The sequence below is a fragment of the Macaca thibetana genome, chromosome 18, assembly GCF_024542745.1.
Source record: "Macaca thibetana thibetana isolate TM-01 chromosome 18, ASM2454274v1, whole genome shotgun sequence".
In the NCBI taxonomy this organism is placed as follows: Eukaryota; Metazoa; Chordata; class Mammalia; order Primates; family Cercopithecidae; genus Macaca; species Macaca thibetana.
The window spans coordinates 473,960-494,769 of NC_065595.1; the positions used below are offsets into that span (position 1 = coordinate 473,960).

The window sequence follows — 20,810 nt, forward strand, 5'->3', positions numbered from 1 at the left end:
CACTCTCGGAAGTCTACAAGTCCCACTTGAATTTTTTTTAGATAACCTCATTTCCTGCTGCCTTGCCAGCTGTGTGGGAGCCATTCAATGCGATGGCTGTCACCATCCTCCAGGACAGTCCTCTACCCTAGAGTAGAGCTGTCTCAACCCTCCTGGACAGTCCTCCACCCTAGAGCTGTCTCCATCCTCCAGGACAGTCCTCCACCCTAGAGCTGTCTCCATCCTCCAGGACAGTCCTCCACCCTCCAGGACAGTCCCCCACCCTAGAGCTGTCACCACCCTTCAGAACAGTCCTTCACCCTAGAGCTGTCTCCATCCTCCAGGACAGTCCTCCACCCTCCAGGACAGTCCTCCACCCTAGAGCTGTCTCCATCCTCCAGGACAGTCCCCCACCCTAGAGCTGTCTCCACCCTCCAGGACAGTCCCCCACCCTAGAGCTGTCTCCATCCTCCAGGACAGTCCCCCACCCTAGAGCTGTCTCCATCCTCCAGGACAGTCCTCCGCCCTCCAGGACAGTCCTCCACCCTAGCTGTCTCCATTCTCCAGGACGGTCCTCCACCCTAGAGCTGTCTCCATTCTCCAGGACAGTCCCCCACCCTAGAGCTGTTTCCATCCTCCAGGACAGTCCCCCACCCTAGAGCTGTTTCCATCCTCCGTGACAGTCTCCATCCTCCATGACAGACCTCTACCCTAAAGCTTTCTTCATTCTTCATCCTCCATCCTGGGCCTCCAATTTGGGCTGCCTGTTCTCACACCCTTACTTTCCCCAACCTGGTTGGGGTACTCTTTGAGTCCTCATTTATAGCCTACCTTGAAAATCACTAAACATGCCCTGTCCATTTAGTTTCACCTTAGAGATTGTGGGGGCGGAACTTAAACCCAGACTTCTTGCTCTCCAGCCACTGGGTGCATCCGGCCTGCCTCCTCAGCCCGGCTCATGGGGAGCCGGCCCTCTTCCCCTTCTCATGCCCAGAGTCGCTGCCCCGAGCCTTCCCACCCGCCCCTGCCCCCTACTCCGCCCCTGCCTCTGCCCTCACTTTCATCACCCAGCGGGTTCTCAGCTGTTGAGTTTCTTTGTGATTGGTTAAGAGGTCCTGGAATCCTCAGAGGGGCCCCCAGCCTGTCATTTTGCACAAGATGTTCTTAACAAACCCTAAAGCCTGCTCTGGGGGTGAGTGTGAAGATGTCTGTGTCCTATTTTTGTCACTGGATGTCTTTAGATTTTTCACTTCGGCACGATCCTCCCAGCAATCCAAGCCTGCCCTTTGCAAGAGCCAGTGAGGTGTGCTGGAAAACCACGGGACCCCCGGACCCGCCCTGGGGGCCGGAGCCTCGGGCCCAGCGTTCAGGAAGTCCTGGACTGTGGAGACGCGTGGCCATCACAGCCTTCACCCATGCCACTGTCCCATACAGAGTGGATTTAAAAGCAAAACAAAAATTTAAAAATCTCCTCTGTGAAGTCAGATTTTAGAGGGGTAATTCCACTTCAGCACGTCCAGAGCAAATGTTCCCATTCATGGACTGGCTTGGGTCATGTTTCTGAGGAGCTCCTTGGTGCTGGGACTAGCCACCGTCCTTCTCTAGCCCATGCAGTGGCCGTGCTACCTGGTCCCCCGCTGGCGGCCTGCATCGTGATGACCAAAGGGTTGTGGCCAGTGGCAGGTGGCAGGGACCCCATAGGTCCCCTTGCTGTGGGCGGTTCTCCTGGCAGGCGACGGGCTCAAGGACCCCCATGGGCCGGCCAAACTCTTGGCTGTGTTTCAGTCTGAGCTCCTACCTGCCTGTTGCTGCCCTCCTCGTCCTCGCCTGCATGATGTAGGTATGGTGGTGAACTTTTTCACACAACAGCAAAGGCACAGTCTATGACAGAAGTAACGGATGAGCTGAACTTCATGAAAATGAACAACTTCTGCTCTCTCAAAAACACTGTCAAAAGAATGAGAAGACAAGGCAAACTAGGAGACAGGACTTGCAAGAGACGTGTGTGAGAAAAGGATTGTTCTTCAAAATGCATACAAAACTCTTTCCTAATCAGAAATCAAAACTCGCCGGGCATGGTGGCTCACACCTGTAATCCCAGCACCTTGGGATGCTGGCAAGCGAACTGAGCTCAGGAGTTCGAGACCAGCCTGGGCAACATGGTGAAACTCAGCCTCTAAAAAAAAAAAAGAAAGAAAGAAAAAAAAAAGAGAAAGTCAACAAGTAGAAATGAACTGATTTCAAAATGGGCTAAAGATTTTAAAACCTCATCAAAGAAGATACGAATGAATATAGCGATGGCAAATAATCACATGAAAAGATGCTCTGCAGTGCGTGATCAGGGAAATGCAAACTAAAAAAATGGTGAGAGCCCAGCACACACCGACAGAAAGGCTGCCACCCAGAACGCTGACACCACCAAATGCTAGTGAGGACGTGGAGCAACAGGAACTCTCATTCCCTGTGGGCAGGAATGCAAAATGGCACAGCTGCTTTGTGAGACAATTTGAGTTTCTAAATGCACTCTGACCGTAGGATCCGGCAATCACATGCCTTGGCATTACCCTAAGGAATTAAGAAGCTATGTCCCAGCAAAAATGTGTACATGGATATTTAGAGCAGCTTTATTCATTATTGCCCAAACTTGGAAACAACCAAGATTATTTTTCAGTAGATGAATAGAGAAATGAATTGTCTGATTCAGTGCTAAAAAGAAATGAGCTCTCAAGTCATGAAAAAACATGGAGGAAACTTAAATGCATTTACTGGGTGGAAGATGCCAATCTGAAAAGGGTACATACTGTCGAATGTCATATAACATTCTGGACAAGGGATAACTATGGAGACAGTAAACATTAGTAGCTGCCAAAGGTTAGAACACAGGATGCACGGGGAGCACAGAGGCTCGTTGAGGCGGGGACACAATTCTGTGCGACACCGCGGCGGCAGACACGCGGGGACACGGTTCTGTGCGACACCGCGGCGGCGGACACGCGGGGACACGGTTCTGTGCGACACCGCGGCGGCGGACACGCGGGGACACGGTTCTGTGCGACACCGCGGCGGCGGACACGCGGGGACACGGTTCTGTGCGACACCGCGGCGGCGGATACGCCATCAGACATTTGTGAAAACCTACGGCACGTCCGGCACTAAGAATGAGCCCTGGGTGGCACCAGGTGGAGAAGCAACACCTCCCAATCTCCGTATCTGCCAGGCACCGTCTCACAGCAGGCGCACGTGCAGATTAGAGCTTCATGGTTGTTCTGAAAACTCAATATGAAAAACCGACCGGATATGAAATCCACTCAGGCTGTTATACAAAATTTCAACTTTCCGTTTCTCAAAAGAGAAAAGGAAGGAAATTTCATTAAATTTAACTGTTACAGATTTTTGAAGGGTCTAAAATTTATCATCTATTTATACGACTATCTCAAACTTTAAGGAGTTACCTCTTCAAATTCTAAATCACAAATTTCCTTACAGCCACTTCAAGCTTAAAACCTGACATGAAATTTATACTCAGGGAAGCAAGTTCAAGTTTAAAATGTCTTAAGACTTTATTTGGAACAGTTGTACAATTATTCAGGATTTAATATTTTCCCTAACACTCAGTAGTTTCTTCGCCTAACAGAGAACATTTCTTTTTTTTTTTTTTTTTTTTTTTTTGAGACGGAGTCTCGCTCTGTCGCCCAGGCTGGAGTGCAGTGGCCGGATCTCAGCTCACTGCAAGCTCCGCCTCCCGGGTTCACGCCATTCTCCGGCCTCAGCCTCCCGAGTAGCTGGGACTACAGGCGCCCGCCACCTCGCCCGGCTAGTTTTTTTTTTGTATTTCTTAATAGAGACGGGGTTTCACCGTGTTAGCCAGGATGGTTTCGATCTCCTGACCTCGTGATCCGCCCGTCTCGGCCTCCCAAAGTGCTGGGATTACAGGCTTGAGCCACCGCGCCCGGCCCAGAGAACATTTCATAAACGTCGATCACAGTCCCACAGGTGACTTCCTGGCTCTTTTGTGCAGAACACGCACCACACTCAAGGGCTGCCCGCGTGGAGGCGCCGCTCTGGGCCGGCTTTCCAGCAGACCGCCATCGCCGTGGGCAGGGCCAGGGGACCCGCCGGGCAGCAGAGTTTGGGAGCTGCTCCAGTCAGGGCTCCAAGGACACGGCTGGTGCTGACGGAGGCTGGAGCCGAGGACAGGACGGGGCCCTTGGAGTCCCCGCAGTGGGGTCCCCGCTGCTGCATGGGGGCAGGCCAACACTGAGGCAGGCAGAGAAAAGTTCCATTTTAAGCTATTGGTGTGGATGTGCTGGTGCTGGGACCTGCCTCCAACACGTGAGGGCGAATGTGTGGAGCATGGCTGGGCAGAGATGCGGCTGGGGGTGCTGGCCCGCTGCCCCCGTGGGCGATCCCAGAGCCTGGGGTAATTCTGCTGCTCCTCCAGGAACGGGGGACCCCTTGCTCTTCTGCGTCAGAGAGAACTGGCCGCATCTCCCCTGCATGCTCCGTTCACTCAGCTTCCCTCGGGAGAAGGGTTTGGGTCCTCTTTGTTAAAAAGGTCTTTTAGGACACATGGGGCGGGGGCAGAAACACATCAACCTGCGGACAACAGCAGAGACCACACGGCCAGACCAGGTGGAGCACCAGGGGCCACGCTGGTCCTGAAGGCTGCACGCGACCCGGCCCCGCCCGTCACCAGGCCCCACGCAGACAGCGACCACCCCACCCTCCTCCCGTCCTCGTCGCCCCTAGGCCAGACGCAGCAGCAGAGGTCCCTGTTGTTGCTGCCCCTGCAGGGCCATCTGCATCTCCGGGCTGGTTTAAAGAGGCCTTGCGGAGCCTCATGAACACCCCTATGAAGTTGGAGGGGACTCAGCCAAGAGCACAAGGGGCCACCTTGGTCCCAGCAGGACCCGCCACACGCAGAATCGTCCTCAGGGAGAAACCGCGGCGGAGTGGGGGGAGGTCCCCAGCCTTTCCCGGAGGCCTCCAGAAAGCATCAAGGCCTCGTTCAGCTGCCCCTGTCCCCAACCCCCACCCCCAGCACATCACTCCCTGCACATTTTGTGCCCCTATAAACCGTAGAATCTTCTGCTTTCTTTGGGTATCAACTTGTACACCTATTTTTGTTTTCTGTCCAATTCATCTTACATTCTTGCTTGTGGCAACATCGGGACTGAGGTGGGCCCAGTTCACCTCCCGCTTCTCTGGACAGGAGGAACTCCCTGGCCGGCGTCTGGTCATCCTGCGGCCTCCTCAGACTGCAGACTCAGACCCCGGGGAACCCACAGGCGGGCTGGGTGGTGAAGCTGGCTCTTCACTGGGCCTTGCAAATAACCTCGTTAGTACAGGAAACAGTCGCCCAGGGCTGGAACGCTGCCGGGTAACGGTGCCTTCCTCTGCTGCCACGTCGCCGTATCTTGACGACAGCACCAGGACCCCTGGGGTCCTCTACCCACTGAGGACGCCTCCCGCCCCAGCCAACCTCTATCGAAACCCCCCCAGGAAAGGTCTCACACCCAGCGGAGACAGCCTGAGCCTGGAGGTCCCATGAGAGCCGCATCCCGTGGACGGAGACTTGTCACACTCGCTGCCTCCCGAGCTGTGGTCAGGGGAGGGTGCTGTCGGAATGCAGGGGTGTGTGCTTTTGGACAAGGGCCGTGGCCTCGAGGTGCAGCCTCCCGCCCGCCACACTGCGGGACCGATGCTGGGAGGAGTGACGTGAGCCGAGACTGCTGGCCGGGAGGGGTCCTGGTGGTGGCCACAGCCCAGCACCTACCTGCAGCTCTCAGGCGTCCGCATCCCAAACAAACAAGGGGAGGATGGAAAATAATGCAAGAGAGTAATTCTTCACACTTAACCATTTTAAAATACCAGCTACAAGCCTGGTTCTTATGCCCAGAGGCAAAACCCTGAGATCATCACGCAGTTCTGCTGTTTCCATTTCTGACATTCCACACGGTCTCGCCTGCGAGGATTTTTCTCCTTTTCTGTTTCACAGAAAAAAAACAGACTAAAAAACGTGGAGATTTTCATTATTGTTGATGCGAGAGAGGCAAATACAGTTCCCTACCTGAGCAAGGAGATGAGGCAGGGCCTGCGCCTTGGCCCTTGGAGGCCCTGGAGGCCCGGCAGGCCCTTCACCTGCTCAGTGCCAGTCCCCCAGGTCCACGGAGACACGCCATCCCCTCCTCTGTCTACGTCATTCCTGAGTGTGGGTGGAGTTGGACCATCTCAGCTGGGACGTGGAGAAGGCCTGGCCGAGGAGGAAGCCAACCGAGAGAAAGGCCAAACCACAGGAAGAGAGGCCCGAGGCTCCTGGTGACATCTGGCCAACTGGCGAGCACTTGGATTCAGCCGCACCTGCAGCTACCCGCAGGACTCAGAAGAGAGTCAATACGTGAAGAAACACCTACTCTACTTGTGATTTTGTTACTCACAAATGAAAAGAGTATGATGAATACACAGCCTCGGCCTAATGCCTCACTTTTATTAAAAATTAGAGACAGGGTCTCGCTGTGTCACCCAGGCTGGAGTGCAGTAGCTCACAGCTCACTGGGGCCTCAAACTCCTGGGCTCAATCCTCCCACCCCAGCACCTGAGTATCTGGGACTATAGGAACACATCACCACGGCTGGCTACACTTCACTTTCAATTTGGTAATAAATCCAGAAAATGGAAGGGTTGGCTACGCCGCTGATCCATGGCTGGCCACACTTAGCTTTCGATTTGGTCATTAATCCAGAAAATGGAAGGGTTGGCTACGCTGCTGATCCACGGCTGGCTGAAGCAGCAATTCAATAGCCAAGTCTCAGAGAAAAGCTCGCCCCTGGCTGGAGTCCCCGACCTGCTGTCCGACAGAGCTGGGGCCTTGGCCGTGGTGTTACGAACACGGCACAGATGCTGGGTTTCCTCCCGCACGGCCCAGCTCAGCAGGAACCGCGCCCAGAGCGGTGGGGCCGCCGACGAGGCTGCTTGGTCTAGAGACCTCAGAGCAGCGTGACCTGAAGACAGAGGATGCCGCATGCCTGCCGTTCTCGTGGGGGGCTGCAGGGGGCTGCGCGGGGCTGCGAGCCAGACCCTGACCAACCCCAGGGAACAGCCCAGGGTCGAGCTGTGTGGCAGACGCCCCAGGGAAGGACCCCACTTTCCACCTGTGAACGCCCTCCCAGGATCAGCGCTTCCTTTGGGCCCCTTGGGCATCTCGGGTTTAAGTTTCGTAAAAATCTAATAATTAGAAAAACAGGCCGGGCGCGATGGCTCATACCTGTAATCCTAGCACTTTGGGAGGCTGAGGTGGGCAGATCATGAGGTCAGGAGTTCGAGACCATCCTGGCCAGCATGGTGAAACCCTGTCTCTACTAAAATACAAAAAATTAGCTGGGCATGGTGGTATGTGCCTGTAATCCCAGCTGAGGGAGGCTGAGGCAGGAGAATCACTTGAACCCGGGAGGCGGAGGTTGCAGTGAACCAAGATCACGCCACTACAATCCAGCCTGGGAGACAAAGCCTGACTCCATGTCAAAAAAAAAAAGAAAAAGAAAAAGAAAAAACAACGGTCTCTCGCATTCTTAATGTTTCAGTGCCATCTTTTGAAAAATCCCTCCTAGATAACGGTGAGTAAGCCACAGCAAGACGCTCTCCTGCTTACACTTCCGCGCCCTGGTCACGCTCAGACGAACCACAGCGAGCTCGGAGCCCGCCCAGCCCACGTCCCACGAGCGTCTGGCTAAGGAGCTGGATCTCAGCGAGGGAGGAGCCGGGTGCTCACCACTGCCACACACCCACGAGAAGAGAACTTACAAAAAGGATTTTTATTAAATGAAAGAAAATTCTGCTTGGTGGGTCAGATATGAAATAGATTTACAGAAACTTTACATCAGGTCTCTCCAAGACATAAAAGGTCGCCCAGGAAAAGCAACGCCGCCTGCCAGAATGCCAGTGGGAGGAGGGCAGGTGGCAGCCCAGGTCACGTGGCGTGGACCCTGCGGAGGAAGCTGCAGGAAACTCCAGGCCGCCCGAGACTCACGGCGTTCCCCGGAAACGGGTCCCCTAGGAGGGAGCGACGGGGATGTCTGTGGGGGGCTCGGCGCCGGGTGCACACACGCTGTCCCGTTTAAACTCCTAGTCCAAAGCTGTCCCGAGGAATGTGCTCTGGTACCCAGAGGAACACACACCAACCCTCCCCTTACCGGGACAGCAGCCGGCGCCAGCCTGGGCCACGCGAGCCTCTGCTGAGCTCTTTGGCACGGCACACCGGGGCCTTTAACACCTGTCACTATCCTGTAGTAAAACTTCTTAAAAACACCTATTTCTGCAAAATAATGTGTTTCTGTATGTGGAGCTCTGCAAATATACATTTCCTTTGGGAAGAAAGCAGCGTGGACCGAGACTGAGGGCTGGTCCGGGGACGTCCGAATTCTGCTGGAGGCCAGCCAGGCTTCAGTCCCTGCCCGCCGCCCGCGCTCACATGAGGTCGTTGAGCTCCGCCTCCAGTGCCTTGGCCATCTCGTCGGCCTCGGAGCTGCTGCCCTCGTCCTCGTTGCTGGACTCCCTGCTGGACTCGCTGGCGGCGTCCTCTTCATTCAGCTTCCTCTTGTGGCCTCTGCAGAGAAGCAAACACGATGTGAGACGCTCATGGCAAACACAACGCCGGGGCATCGCCTGGTCTGCATGTGGAAAGGGGCTTCCGTGGTTTTAACACAAGACACAGCACAATTCTCTGGTCAACGACGTACACAGGCCACCGACCCAGGGCCACGTCACCCGCGTGTGGACAGCAGGGGCCCAGCACAGGAGAAGAGGCCCCTGGCCCTGTTACACACGCGGACACCACCGACAAAGCGGTTCTTCACCTGCTGCAAACGCACATTCCGGTCGCTCATGAACACCTGTGATGCCAGAGGACATCAGAACAGGAAAACCAGGACAGGAGGCCGGGCCGGCGGCTCACCCTGTAATCCCAACACTTTGGGAGGCTGAGGCGGGCGGATCACGAGGTCAGGAGATCGAGACCATCCTCCTGGCTAACACGGTGAAACCCCGTCTCTACTAAAAATACAAAAAACTAGCTGGGCGTGGTGGTGCACGCCTGTAGTCCCAGCTACTCGGAGGCTGAGGCAGGAGAATGGCGGGAACCCGGGAGGCGGAACTTGCAGTGAGCTGAGACTGCGCCACTGCACTCCAGCCTGGGCGACAGAGCGAGACTCCGTCTCAAAAAAAAAAAAAAAAAAAGAAAACCAGGACAGGAAAGTAAGATTGTCTGTCAGAGTAACTGTTAGTGTTACGTTAACAAGCACCTCCCAGGTCATCGAGTGGGCCGCGGTCTGGAAATTCTCATTTCCTCAGGCTGCTGCTAAAATGACTCTAATAAAAGAGAACACCAGCCCTTTGCATAACCAGCAAATGCCACTAGGCTTTTCTTCTGAGCCACTGCAGACGCACCTGGTTCCTGTGATGTCGGCCGGCTTGAATGGAGCACACCCACGAGATCCCCAGAGCCCTGAAATTCCGACCGGCTGACGTCCTGCCAGACACCCTCCCTTCCGGTGCCATGCTGGGACGTCCCACTGTGCCAAGGAACCTCAGCTACAACCTTAGAGATGGAAGCCTGGTTAAATGTGCACAAGCTGTTTTGATTTTAAACAGATTAGGGGCAACTGGGCCATACCAGCCTTCAGTTACAATCCTGAAAAGTCACTGAGAGAAGTTAGTAACAGTCACCATACGTGAATACCCTAAAAATATTTTCTTGGCTAATGCAGACACAATATAGCTAACACACATGCCTATGTGGCACATTATGTGTGATATAGCTACACACACAAGCACACATGTAACATACATGTATTCGAAGCTAACACACACAAACTATAGCACGGTAGTGAGTGTGATACAGCTGCACGCACACACAGCAGGCATGTAACACGCATGCACTCGAGGCTAACACACAAACTATAGCACAGAAATAACTTGAAGCCACACAAGCTGGTACTAGAAGAATCACAGTTCATTTATAAGAGACAAAAGACATAGAATCAGCTGATCAGATGGAGCCAACAGAAGACAAGAGAACCCCATGGGCTGGACTGACACCCACAGCTGATCAGTCACGACAAACTTGTTCAGAGAACCCAACTGTGCTTGGTCCAGGGAATACGGCACGAGAGAAACACAAGGGCCCCAGAACTCCAAATCCTGTCCAGGTGGCAGGCACTGGGCCGCAGGATGACAGCTCCTCCCTCCCTCCCTCTTTCCCTCCTGGACCTGCCTCTGTGCCCAGCCTCTCCCTCCCCGGCTGCCCTCTGTGTGCCCAGCTTCCCTCCCTCCCCGATCTGCCCTCTGTGTGCCCAGCCCTTCCCACCCCAGCCTGCCCTCTGTGTGCCCAGCTTCCCTCCCTCCCCAGCCTGTCCTCTGTACCCAGCCCCTCCGTCCCTGGCCTGTCTCTGACTCCAACCCGCCGTGTAAGATGGGAACTGCCATGTTTCATCACACACTGGGACCCCTGGATCCATGAGATCCTTTCCTGAAAAGCAATGCATGCCATCATTTAAAAGCAGAGTAGGCGGGGCGCGGCGGCTCACGCCTGTAATACCAGCACTTTGGGAGGCCGAGGCGGGTAGATCACCTGAGGTCAGGAGTTCGAGACCAGCCTGACCAACATGGTGAAACCCCATCTCTACAGAAACAAAACAAAACAAAACAAAAGCAGGGGTGGTGGGCCCCTGTAGTCCCAGCTACTCCAGAGGCCGGGGCACGAGAATTGTTTGAACCTGGGAGGCGGAAGTTGCAGTGAGCTGAGATCACACTACTGCACTCCAGCCTGGGTGACAGAGTGAGACTCTGTCTCAAAAAGAAAAAAAAAAAGTGGAGTAGCAGGAAGAGCACGCCCTAGTATCCACCATCCGAGTTTTAAACGAATTCACTATTTTCATGTCAACTGGAATGGATATTTTCTACTGAGAAATAAAGGCTTACTTTTAATCGCTACATGAGAGTGAGGGGTTGCAAATTAGCTGGGCGTGTCGGAGCATGCCTGAGTCTCCGCTGTTTGGAGGCTGCGGAAAAAGGATCCTCTGAGCCCAGAAACTGGAGGTGGCAGTGAGCCTGGGCCATGACTGCACCACCACACTCCAGCCGGGGCGACACAGCAAGACGCTGACTTAAAAGAAAAAAATCTCCACGCACCTCTTCTGTGTGTCTGCTTCCCCTCCGCGTGCCCCCTCCACATGCCTGGTCTGCAGACCTTATGCCCGAGCCTGTGTTGGGCTGGGCACCTCCCGCTGTTTGCTTTGAGGACGCCAGGCGTATCATGCACGAGTTTCCTTTATTTCCAGTCTCTACTGACACCAACAACGCTGTCAAGGCCACAAGTCTGGCCTCTGGTTGCTACGGCAATAAGCTTTTGGCAATTAACAAAATTCATTAGTGATTTCTCTTCCTCCCTAATACACGCTGGCAGCTGTTCCAGGAAAACCTGGCTCCCGTCCTCCCATTAGGCTTCCTCCACTTCACTCAGTTTCGAGAACTTAAAACAAAACAAGATACAGACAGTTCTTGTGAAGGTTAAGGTGCTGCAGTGAGGGGCGCCCCGAACCCCGGGAAGAACCCGCTGGCGGGTGGGCTGGACAGAGGACCCTCGCCCACAGAGGCGGCGTTTCAGGCCCTCAGAGCAGTGCACGGCGCTGACCCTGGGGAGCGAGCAGTCATGACTGTGAACAGGAAAGCCGAAGTGGCATCTCAGGTCGAGCTTGGGACGGTCACCGAGTCCAAAGAGGGCAGGCCTGGATCTCGTGTGCACGGGGCCTGGGGAGTGCGTGGCGCGACCCCAACAGTCTGGTGACCCAGCTCCCTGCCCGTGTGCTGACGCCTTGTTCAAGGGAGCCCTGGTCCCTCCTAGTGGGGCCAGACTCGGGGGGGCTGGCAGGTGTGGTTGGCTCCCTCACAGCGATGCTGGGCTGGACACACCAGGGGCACCGAGCAGAGCAGGGGCAGGGTCCCCAACAAAAAGTGAAGACGGGGCAGACACCAGCCAGGCGGGACCCTGGGGGCAAGTAGGGGGAGAAGGAGGAGGGCGAGAGGTACAAGAACGAGTTCCAACAATTTCTTTCTAAAATCAAGTGAGGAAGCCATCCATGGCAGAAAAGAGTTCTAACGGCAGCAAGAGGATGACAAAGAATGGGAAACGCCAGCTGTGACTCTTTCTGTTTGAGGTTTAGAAATATGCCACAATGTTCCCCTCACAAGGCCGACAAAAACACCCAGTGTGCTGTTTACAGCAGGACACCTTCAGAAACGCCAGCGAGCCTTGGCAGGGTGCCATGGGACCTGAACCGAGCCCATGGAAGGGGCCGCCTCAGCTCCTGCTGGAGAGCCCTGTGCACACGCACCAACACAGCTCACACACACAGACACAGCTCACACAGACACGGCACACACACAGACGGCTCATGCACCAACACGGCTCACACACACAGCTCACGCACCAACACAGCTCACACAGACACAGCTCACGCACAGACACAGCATACACACAGACGGCTCACGCACAGACACAGCACACACACAGACACGGCACACACACAGCTCACGCACAGACGTGGCACACACACAGCTCACGCACCGACACGGCACACACACAGACACAGCTCACGCACCAACACGGCTCACACATACAGACACAGCTCACACAGACACAGCTCACGCACAGACACAGCACACACACAGACACGGCACACACACAGCTCACGCACAGACATGGCACACACAGCTCACGCACCGACACGGCACACACACACAGACACAGCTCACGCACCAACACGGCTCACACATACAGACACAGCTCACACAGACACGGCAGGCACATAGACATGGCACACACAGAGACATGGCACACGCACAGACACGGCTCACGCAGAGTCATGGCTCACAGACACAGCTCACGCACAGACACGGCACACACACAGACGGCTCATGCACAGACACGGTTCACGCACAGACACGGCTTACAGACTCATGGCTCACGCACAGACATGATAATGATGACTCTAAAGGCCTCTGATCATGATTCTGTTGCTGTTGTGTGAGACGAGGCGGCGGCAGGCGCTCACAGCACTTGCTGGGAACCCTTTACGGATTCACAGCTGGAGACGCTGTGGTTTGAGGCCAGCTGCACCAACTGTTTCTTCCTTTGATTTTTCCAAGAAACCCCACGGGCAGGCGCCACCATTCCCGTCTCAAAACGGGGGCCTGGACCCCACGATGCTGGTGAGAATGCTGAGAAATGTTTTCCACGCACTTTGGAAAAATGCGGCTGACTGGGAGACAGGACAGGGCTTACATGAGGCTGCGTGTCTGGGACCAGGTCGACGGCTTCCACCCCGAGGGGTCACAGAGCCCGGGCTGGAGCGCACCTCCCTCCATGGGTCCCCCAGGCCGGCCCCGCGCGGTCCCTCCTGGTGCCGAGAATGCCGCAGCCTCGGCCTCCCGTGGGCTCCCAGCTCCGTAATGAAGAACAGGGAGCGCTTCACGACGGTGGCACAAACCCTCGCCAGCTCCGTAATGAAGAACAGGGAGCGCTTCACTACGGTGGCACACACCCTCGCTCTTGGTTAAACGATGTTCGGAGTATGGCATTTAAAAGTACAAGACGAATGGATTTTAGTCATTAAAAATTACCTCAAACATTAGACACGCTGCAAACCATGGTTAGTAAATGTCTGTAACTGATACCAGCTTCGCTTCCTCAGCATAACATGCAATATTTCTATTTTGTTTCTACGACCGGTTGCACAGCTCCATAGACCAATATTAACAGATTTAATCTGAGGAAAATTTAAAGCTTGAACATTTATCTCAAATTCAATGTGGAATAATAAGGCAAGAATACAAACAATAATAGGTATGTACATCCTCCCCCCATATTTCAGTTTTCCAAACACACTGGGCCGGCACAGTGCACACGACTTGGCACCAGAAAGACACCCGTCAGCACAGCAAACACACGCACAACCGGGTCACACCAGCATCTTATCCAACGGGGACGGAGCAATCGAGGCACAGGGTTCCCGTGGCCGCCACCAGCACGGCTGCCGGAAGAAGAGGGAAGGTCAGTGCCGCTCACAGCGAGGCCGCCACGCCCCTGAAAACCCACACTGGCATGGCCAGGTCTGCACGCGCTGGGACGCCTGCGGGAGGCGCTGCGCATGGCGGATTATTTCCCCAACGCACCCTAGAGTGGAACATGGCGTGAGGGCGGCGGGGGGCTGCCCAAAGCAGGCAAAGCTGCACACAAGCCTGGGGGGCTCTGCACTCTGCGGGGACCTGCAGGGAACCTGCCAGATGACGTGAGCGGAGACCCAACAGTCCAACCCCCTACAGCACGGGGCCGGGCTCCGCCAAGGAGAGCAGGCGGCAGGCGTCGGTCTGCTGCTGAGAGCAGGCCCAGGCCGAGTGAGAGACAGCGGTGCCCTCCCTCTGCGGCGTCCGCACCTGAGCCCCAGTCCCCACAGGGCCCCGGCGGGGACGCCACAGCTCTGGGCGTGGACATCGTCACGCTCTCCTCAGCAATCTCACAGCATGAGAATTAACCTGTGTGTGTTACAGGAAGAGAAGCAGGGACCCAGCAGGTGCTCACCGCACCCAACCCCCCTCCGAGTGCTGCTCCCAGGCGGGGCTCTTGAAAGTGGGAAGTTCAGTGAGGTTTCTCAGGGTGAGAATTGTTGCTTCATGTATCGGTGTGAAAGGACTGGGAAAAAATGAATGTGTCTCACTTACTGGGCAATCATTAAAAAAACCATTCGATGCGGCAGCTCTGTACCCAAATTCTAAACTGCAGGCACTGGAGTGGCCGGCAGCACACAGTCGAGGCACGCAACTAGGAGCCTTCAGCCTGGTGCGCCAAAGAGCACCTTAGCACCCGTAGGCACGGCGGGCACGGTGTTCACGCCTGTAGGCCCAGCACTTTGGGAGGCGGAGGTGGGAGGATCGCTGGAGGCCAGGAGTTTGAGGCCCAGGCTGGTCTCAATAGGCAACACAGGAATTCCCCATCTCTACAAAAAAATTTTTAAAACATTAGCCAGGCATGGTGGTCCACACCTGCGGTCCTAACTACTTGGGAGGCTGAGGCGGGAGGATCCCTTGAGCCCAGGAATTAGTGAACCACGATTGTGCCACTGCACTCCAGCCCGGGCAACAGGCAGGCCTTGTTTCTTAAGCCCCTAAGTATGGGGTGGGCAAGGCAGGGCCTCCCGACCTGTTCACAGCGACAGCGGTTGTCAAAAGGCTCTCACTTCTCCAAGAGATGCATGTTTGTGTAACTATGAAAATACAGAAAAGCAAATCTTCACAAACCAAAACTCCGCACACTGTGTGCAGGGAGAACGAACACAGCCTACACCTCCCACACCCTCGAGGGGCAAACCCTGGAGAGGCCACAGGGTCAGAACACGCAGGAAGGACGCGCGATCTCGCTCTGCCGCCCAGGGTGGAGTGCAGTGACACGATCTCGGCTCATTGCAATCTCTGCTTCCCAGGTTCCAGCCATTCTCCTGCCTCAGCCTCCTGCATAGCTGGGACTACAGGCACATGCGGCCACGTCCAGCTAATTTTTTGTATGTTAGTAGAGACAGGGTTTCACGGTGTTGTCCAGGCTGTTCTCGATCTCCTGAACTCAGGCAATCCGCCCACCTCAGCCTCCCAAAGTGCTAAGATTACAGGCGTGAGCCACTGCGCCTGGCCGTGCTTCACTGTTACAATACCACACCCACGCACGCCACAAACCCAACAATACGTCGTCGAATTATTTACAGCAGGAGGGGGAGCAGGTGCACACTCGGAGCACGTGAGACCGACCTTCTTGTTCAGCACTCCTGGGTCTCTTCAGCTCTTGCTGTAAATTCTGGTCACCATGGGCCGTCATTTCATCCCAGGCCCCTCCTCGGCATGGCTACTGGCTGACGTTACATCCCCACATGGTATGGGCCCAACAACAGAATTAGGTACAAAGAGTTGTTTGTTTTTTTTTTGTTTTTGAGACAGGGTCTCGCTCTGTGGCCCAGGCAGGAGTGCAGTGGCGTGATCTTGGCTCACCGCAACCTCCGCTCTCTGGGTTCCAGTGATTCTCCTGCCTCAGCCTCCTGAGTAGCTGAAATTACAGGCGTCTGCCACCACACCCGGCTAATTTTTGTATTTTTAGTAGAGACAGGGTTTCACCATGTTGGCCAGGTTGGTCTTGAACTCCTGACCTCAAGTGATCTGCCCGCCTCAGCCTCCCAAAGTGCTGAGATTACAGGTGTGAGTCATAGCCACCGCACGCCCGGGCACAGAGTCTTATACTATAAAACCATACTGCTTTTTAAACCAAGAGAAAAAAGGAGAAGCAACACGTCGCCGACCTTACAGAGTTACAAAATCTCCATTCCTGGCGCTCTGCTTGTTTGTGTGGATTCAGAGTTTCATCCAGGTCACCTGCTTTCAGCCTGAAGCGCTTCCTTTAGAACCTCTTGTGAGGTGTGTCTGCTACTGAATTCCCACTTTGGGAAAACCCTGCCTTTGTTTTGGAAAGGTTGTTTTGCTGCTTACAGGGGCCTGGGGGTGGTGGTACCATCTCTGAGGAGAAGCAGCCTGGTGTGATGGGCTCTCCCACCCTCAGGCCTCTCTCCCATAACATCTCACGCCTCCTCTGCTGCCCTCAGGCCTCCGCCTCGCTTCCTCTGTTGCCCTCAGGCCTCTCTTCTGCGGACGCCTCAGGCTTCCTCTGCTGTCCTCAGGCCTCTCTCCTGCAACGCCTAACGCTTCCTCTGGTGCTCCCAGGCCTCTCTCCCGGATGCCTCACGCCTCCACCTCAGGCTTCCTCTGCTGCCCTCAGGCCTCTCTCCACCAACACTTCAAGCTTCCTCTGCTGCCCTCAGGCCTCTCCCCTGTGATGCCTCATGCTTCCTCTGGGCCCCCAGCCCTGCTCCTGGCATTTCCACTTCCAATGGGATGTGCCCAGGTGAGGATCTCTGTGTTCATCCTACTTGGAGTTTGTTGAGCTTCTGGGACATACAAATTAATGTTTTCCATTAAATTTGGGGAGTTTTCAGTCATTATGTCTTTGAATAGTTTTTCTGCTCCTCTCTCTTCTACAGATTATCTTTCTTAGTTAATTATCCAAGATTAAACCCAACTTTGATGTGTGAGTGTTTCTGGTGGAGCACTACTCCCCGTTGTCTAAGTGGGAGCTCACGCAACCCTCCCAAATGGACAAGAGGAGGTCAACCTCAGAAGGGCCCTGCCTGCTGCCCCGCGTCTCCCATGCAGGCTGATCACACGCCCCCGTGGAGAAGAGCTGAGTGTTGGGATCTGGGTAGTCGTGTCAGGAAACTAAGCCTTTAAAATGTGGTGCTGTTTTCCTTTCCTGTTTATCACTGCACCAGATGGGACAGGAAACGGCGCCAGGACTAAAATCTCCAAGTACTTAGGGAGCCGTCGTCAGCTGTTGTCTCTGTCAACAGATCATGGGAACGACCAGCTCATCTTCTTGCTGCTAACAGCTCCCACCAATGCTATGCTATGTTTCTTGGCAGTTAACTCAATGTCGTTTTCACTTCTCCACGAACTCTAGGAATGATCTGAAAAAGGGTATGGTATATTTTAAAGTTGCCTCTATGAGCGATGATTCACCTCCGGCAACCAAAAGCATAAAAGGACGGGCTCAGGGATAGTTCACCTCACACGGGGGCCTCACCCAACCGGGGCACAGGGACAGATCACCTGAGCAGGAGACCTCACCTCACCTGGGTGCCGGTTTTTTTCAGTACCTGGAGCTGGTGGTGGGACCATGTGTCTGTGAGATCCTTAAACATTCTGAAGATGCCTTGTTTGGTTTTTTATTTTGAGGATTTACTTTAAGGAGCGAAAGTGCCTGGCAGGCGGCTGCATATAGAGCAGGCATCTGATGTTTGTTGACTTGAGGGAAGAATGAATCACTTCTTGGTAGACAAGTAAAAAACACAACCTTCCCCCTTCTGTTAAAACTCATTTTCAAGTTCAACTGACATTAAGATTCTTGGCCATGAGAAATCAGCAAGACGTCCCGCCAGCCAGGGCCCTGCCGGGAAAAGCGGAGCTGCCTCCAGCTTCCGTACGGAATGTGTCGCCACATGGGAAAGAATCACGATGAAACTGACACGTTCGACATGCAAAAATAAAAAAACTAAAAACACATTTACTTCATCACAAGCACAAATTTCATGAGAAAAATTTCACACCATTCATGTCTCACTGAATACCCCATAAACAGGAATGAAATAAAACCAGAAGGCCCCAAGTCCCCTGGTCTTTAAGGAAGAAGTGAGGTCCCCAAAGCCCAAAAGTCACAAAAACCGAGCTGACAGGAAGCTGAACAGACCCCACTGCCCCACCCTTTCGAGGGGCACACATGGCCTCCAGCAGTCAGGCTGCTATCACGGCCACACGCCCACAGCGATCCGCAAACGGCAGGCGTGGCGCGGGCAGGGGGCAAGCGCCGACTCCCACCGTCCCGGCGGCAGATATGAAGGCTGTGAGCAAGTGCAGAGTCCCGAGTCCCACTGTCCCGGCGGCAGAGGTGAGAGTCCCACCCGTCCCGGCGGCAGAGATGAAGGCTGTGAGCAAGCACCGAGTCCAGAGTCCCGAGTCCCACCGTCCCGGCGGCGGGGATGAGAGTCCCACCGTCCCGGCGGCGGGGATGAAGGCTGTGAGCAAGCACCGAGTCCAGAGTCCCGAGTCCCACCGTCCCGGCGGCGGGGATGAAGGCTGCGCAGCAGAATCTGAATAGACACCCAGGACGCTTTATTCTCCTGATCTCAAATTCTAAAATCACCCAAGCCCACCCAGTCCCTAAGACAGGGAGTGAAACGGCGATTACCGTAACGATCCGGTCCTTGACTGAGAAGCCAGAATGGAAACGGCGATTACCGTAACGATCCGGTCCTTGACTGAGAAGCCAGAATGGAAACGGCGATTACCGTAACGATCCGGTCCTTGACTGAGAAGCCAGAATGGAAACGGCGATTACCGTAACGATCCGGTCCTTGACTGAGAAGCCAGAATGGAAACGGCGATTACAGTAACGATCCGGTCCTTGACTGAGAAGCCAGAATGGAGAGGCACAGCCCCAACCGCCTCCTGCAGCTGGGAGAGCAGCATGGAAGACACCCCAAAGTAGAGGGGCTAATCTCGTCTGCATGGTTTCACCAGTGAGGTTCACTTCCGCCATGGGCAGGTCATTTAGCAAAAAAAAAAGAAAAACCCAGGGGTGCTAACTCCAGTCCTGGCCCCCAAGTCCTCTGTAGCTCTGGGTCCCGACCCGCTGAGCGCCACGTCCAGGTGCCCACAGGGGGAGGCACGGACATGGCATGTGTCATGGATGACGTGGATGGATATCAGCAACACCGTCACCAGTCTTAGTGGAAAAGCACTTTGGGTTTCTTCTTTTAATTAGAAAAAAATTATCAGGTTAAAACCACCTATGTTCATACCCAGAGCACGCTGCAAATCCAGATACGAACATGGCCGCGGCAGGCGGACTCCTTGGAGCTGGCTCAGCTTAGCCCTGGCCTAGAGGGTCTTCGGGGGAGAGCAGTGGAACCCTCCCAGAGGCCCCCAGTGCGCCACCTTCCCCAGGCCTGACCCCAGAGCTTCACAACAGACCCAACGGTCTACACCGAAAAGTGAAGGAAGGTAGGCCAGGCAAAACCACCCCGTAATTCATGTGCGAAAAAACAAGGCATGTTATCACCCAATACAGAATTTCAAAATCTCTCCTAAAACAATTTCACATCATTTCAGCACAGCTGGAAAATACTGCTTCCTAGATGGTAAACACAGGGTGGGCTGCCCGGAGAGAAGCTGCACTCATTTCCCTGCTAAACCACAGAGCAGAAAATCAAGTGATTTTCTGTAATTCTCGCAAATGGAACAATGACTATCTTGTCTGCATTTGTGGTTGGAATTTCTGGCCCAATTTTGTAACTGGATTGCCTGAATGAGTTACACTCTTTTCTTGAAATGTTTATTCACCTACAGGAGAGCCTAAGAGTAAGACCAGACGTGGGGAGAACCGCTTCAGTGGAGAAAGCAAGCAGCCTGCACTGTCTTCTTCACCACAGACGCCAGACGTGCACCTGGAGCGCCCCCTGCTCGCCTGCTGAAGCTGGGAGTAGCCCCTCTGAGGCTGGCGCTGCTCCTACCTCATTTCACAGGTGAGGAAACCAGGATACAGAGGTTTACTGGCCCCAAAGCCCCGCAGCAGCCGCAAGAAGGCTCTGGAGGCCAAGTTCTCAGGGCAAATCCTCGGGACACGCATCTGTACTGAGGATGTCGGCAGGACCTGGGGGGCCACATCCTGTCTAACGGGCAAGCAAGACAAAGCCTCCGAGGTTACCTCGGACGGGCTTGGAGCAGCCCCGGAGCTAAAGGCGGGAGCTGTGCTTCCAAATCCTCAAGGAGATGGTGCCACCTGGGGATCACGCGTCCCGCCGACTGCGGATCACGCGTCCCCCCGACTGCGGATCACGCGTCCCCCCGACTGCGGATCACGCGTCCCCCCGACTGCGGACGTGTGGACAGGACAAAGACACTTTCTCGGGAAGCTTCTGGGAGGTGTATATTCCACCAAAATGCAGAGACAGAGAACACCCCAGAGAGTGAGGAAGGCAACTCCTGGGGGCAGCGAGCAGGGTGGGTCGGGGGAGGCCGGGGCAGTGGAGCGGAGAGGCAGCCAGGGATTCAGAAACAGGCAAAAAGGAAGAAAGCTAACAAAAGTGAGGTAATTATCAAATCCAGGTAAAACAGATGTTTAAGAAAGGGAA

The 20,810-nt window shown here is 54.8% G+C and overlaps 3 protein-coding genes across 8 annotated transcripts in view; all 3 read right to left on the reverse strand.

Moving 5' to 3' along the window:
• The window catches only part of RBFA (ribosome binding factor A), a 252,019-nt gene extending 247,624 nt beyond the window's left edge, over window positions 1–4,395 (reverse strand). The window contains exon 1 of the mRNA XM_050768220.1: window positions 4,372–4,395. The gene's annotated coding sequence lies outside the window, so the exon portion shown is untranslated. The remainder of the gene's footprint in view (window positions 1–4,371) is intronic.
• The window catches only part of HSBP1L1 (heat shock factor binding protein 1 like 1), a 414,139-nt gene that overhangs the window by 180,501 nt on the left and 212,828 nt on the right, over window positions 1–20,810 (reverse strand). The gene's annotated exons all lie outside the window — the stretch shown is intronic.
• The window catches only part of CTDP1 (CTD phosphatase subunit 1), a 74,228-nt gene continuing 61,193 nt past the window's right edge, over window positions 7,776–20,810 (reverse strand). For all 3 annotated transcript variants that reach the window (XM_050768208.1, XM_050768210.1, XM_050768211.1), the window contains one exon: window positions 7,776–8,581. In XM_050768208.1, the coding sequence (XP_050624165.1) occupies window positions 8,443–8,581 (139 nt within the window). In that variant the 3' untranslated portion in view covers window positions 7,776–8,442. The remainder of the gene's footprint in view (window positions 8,582–20,810) is intronic.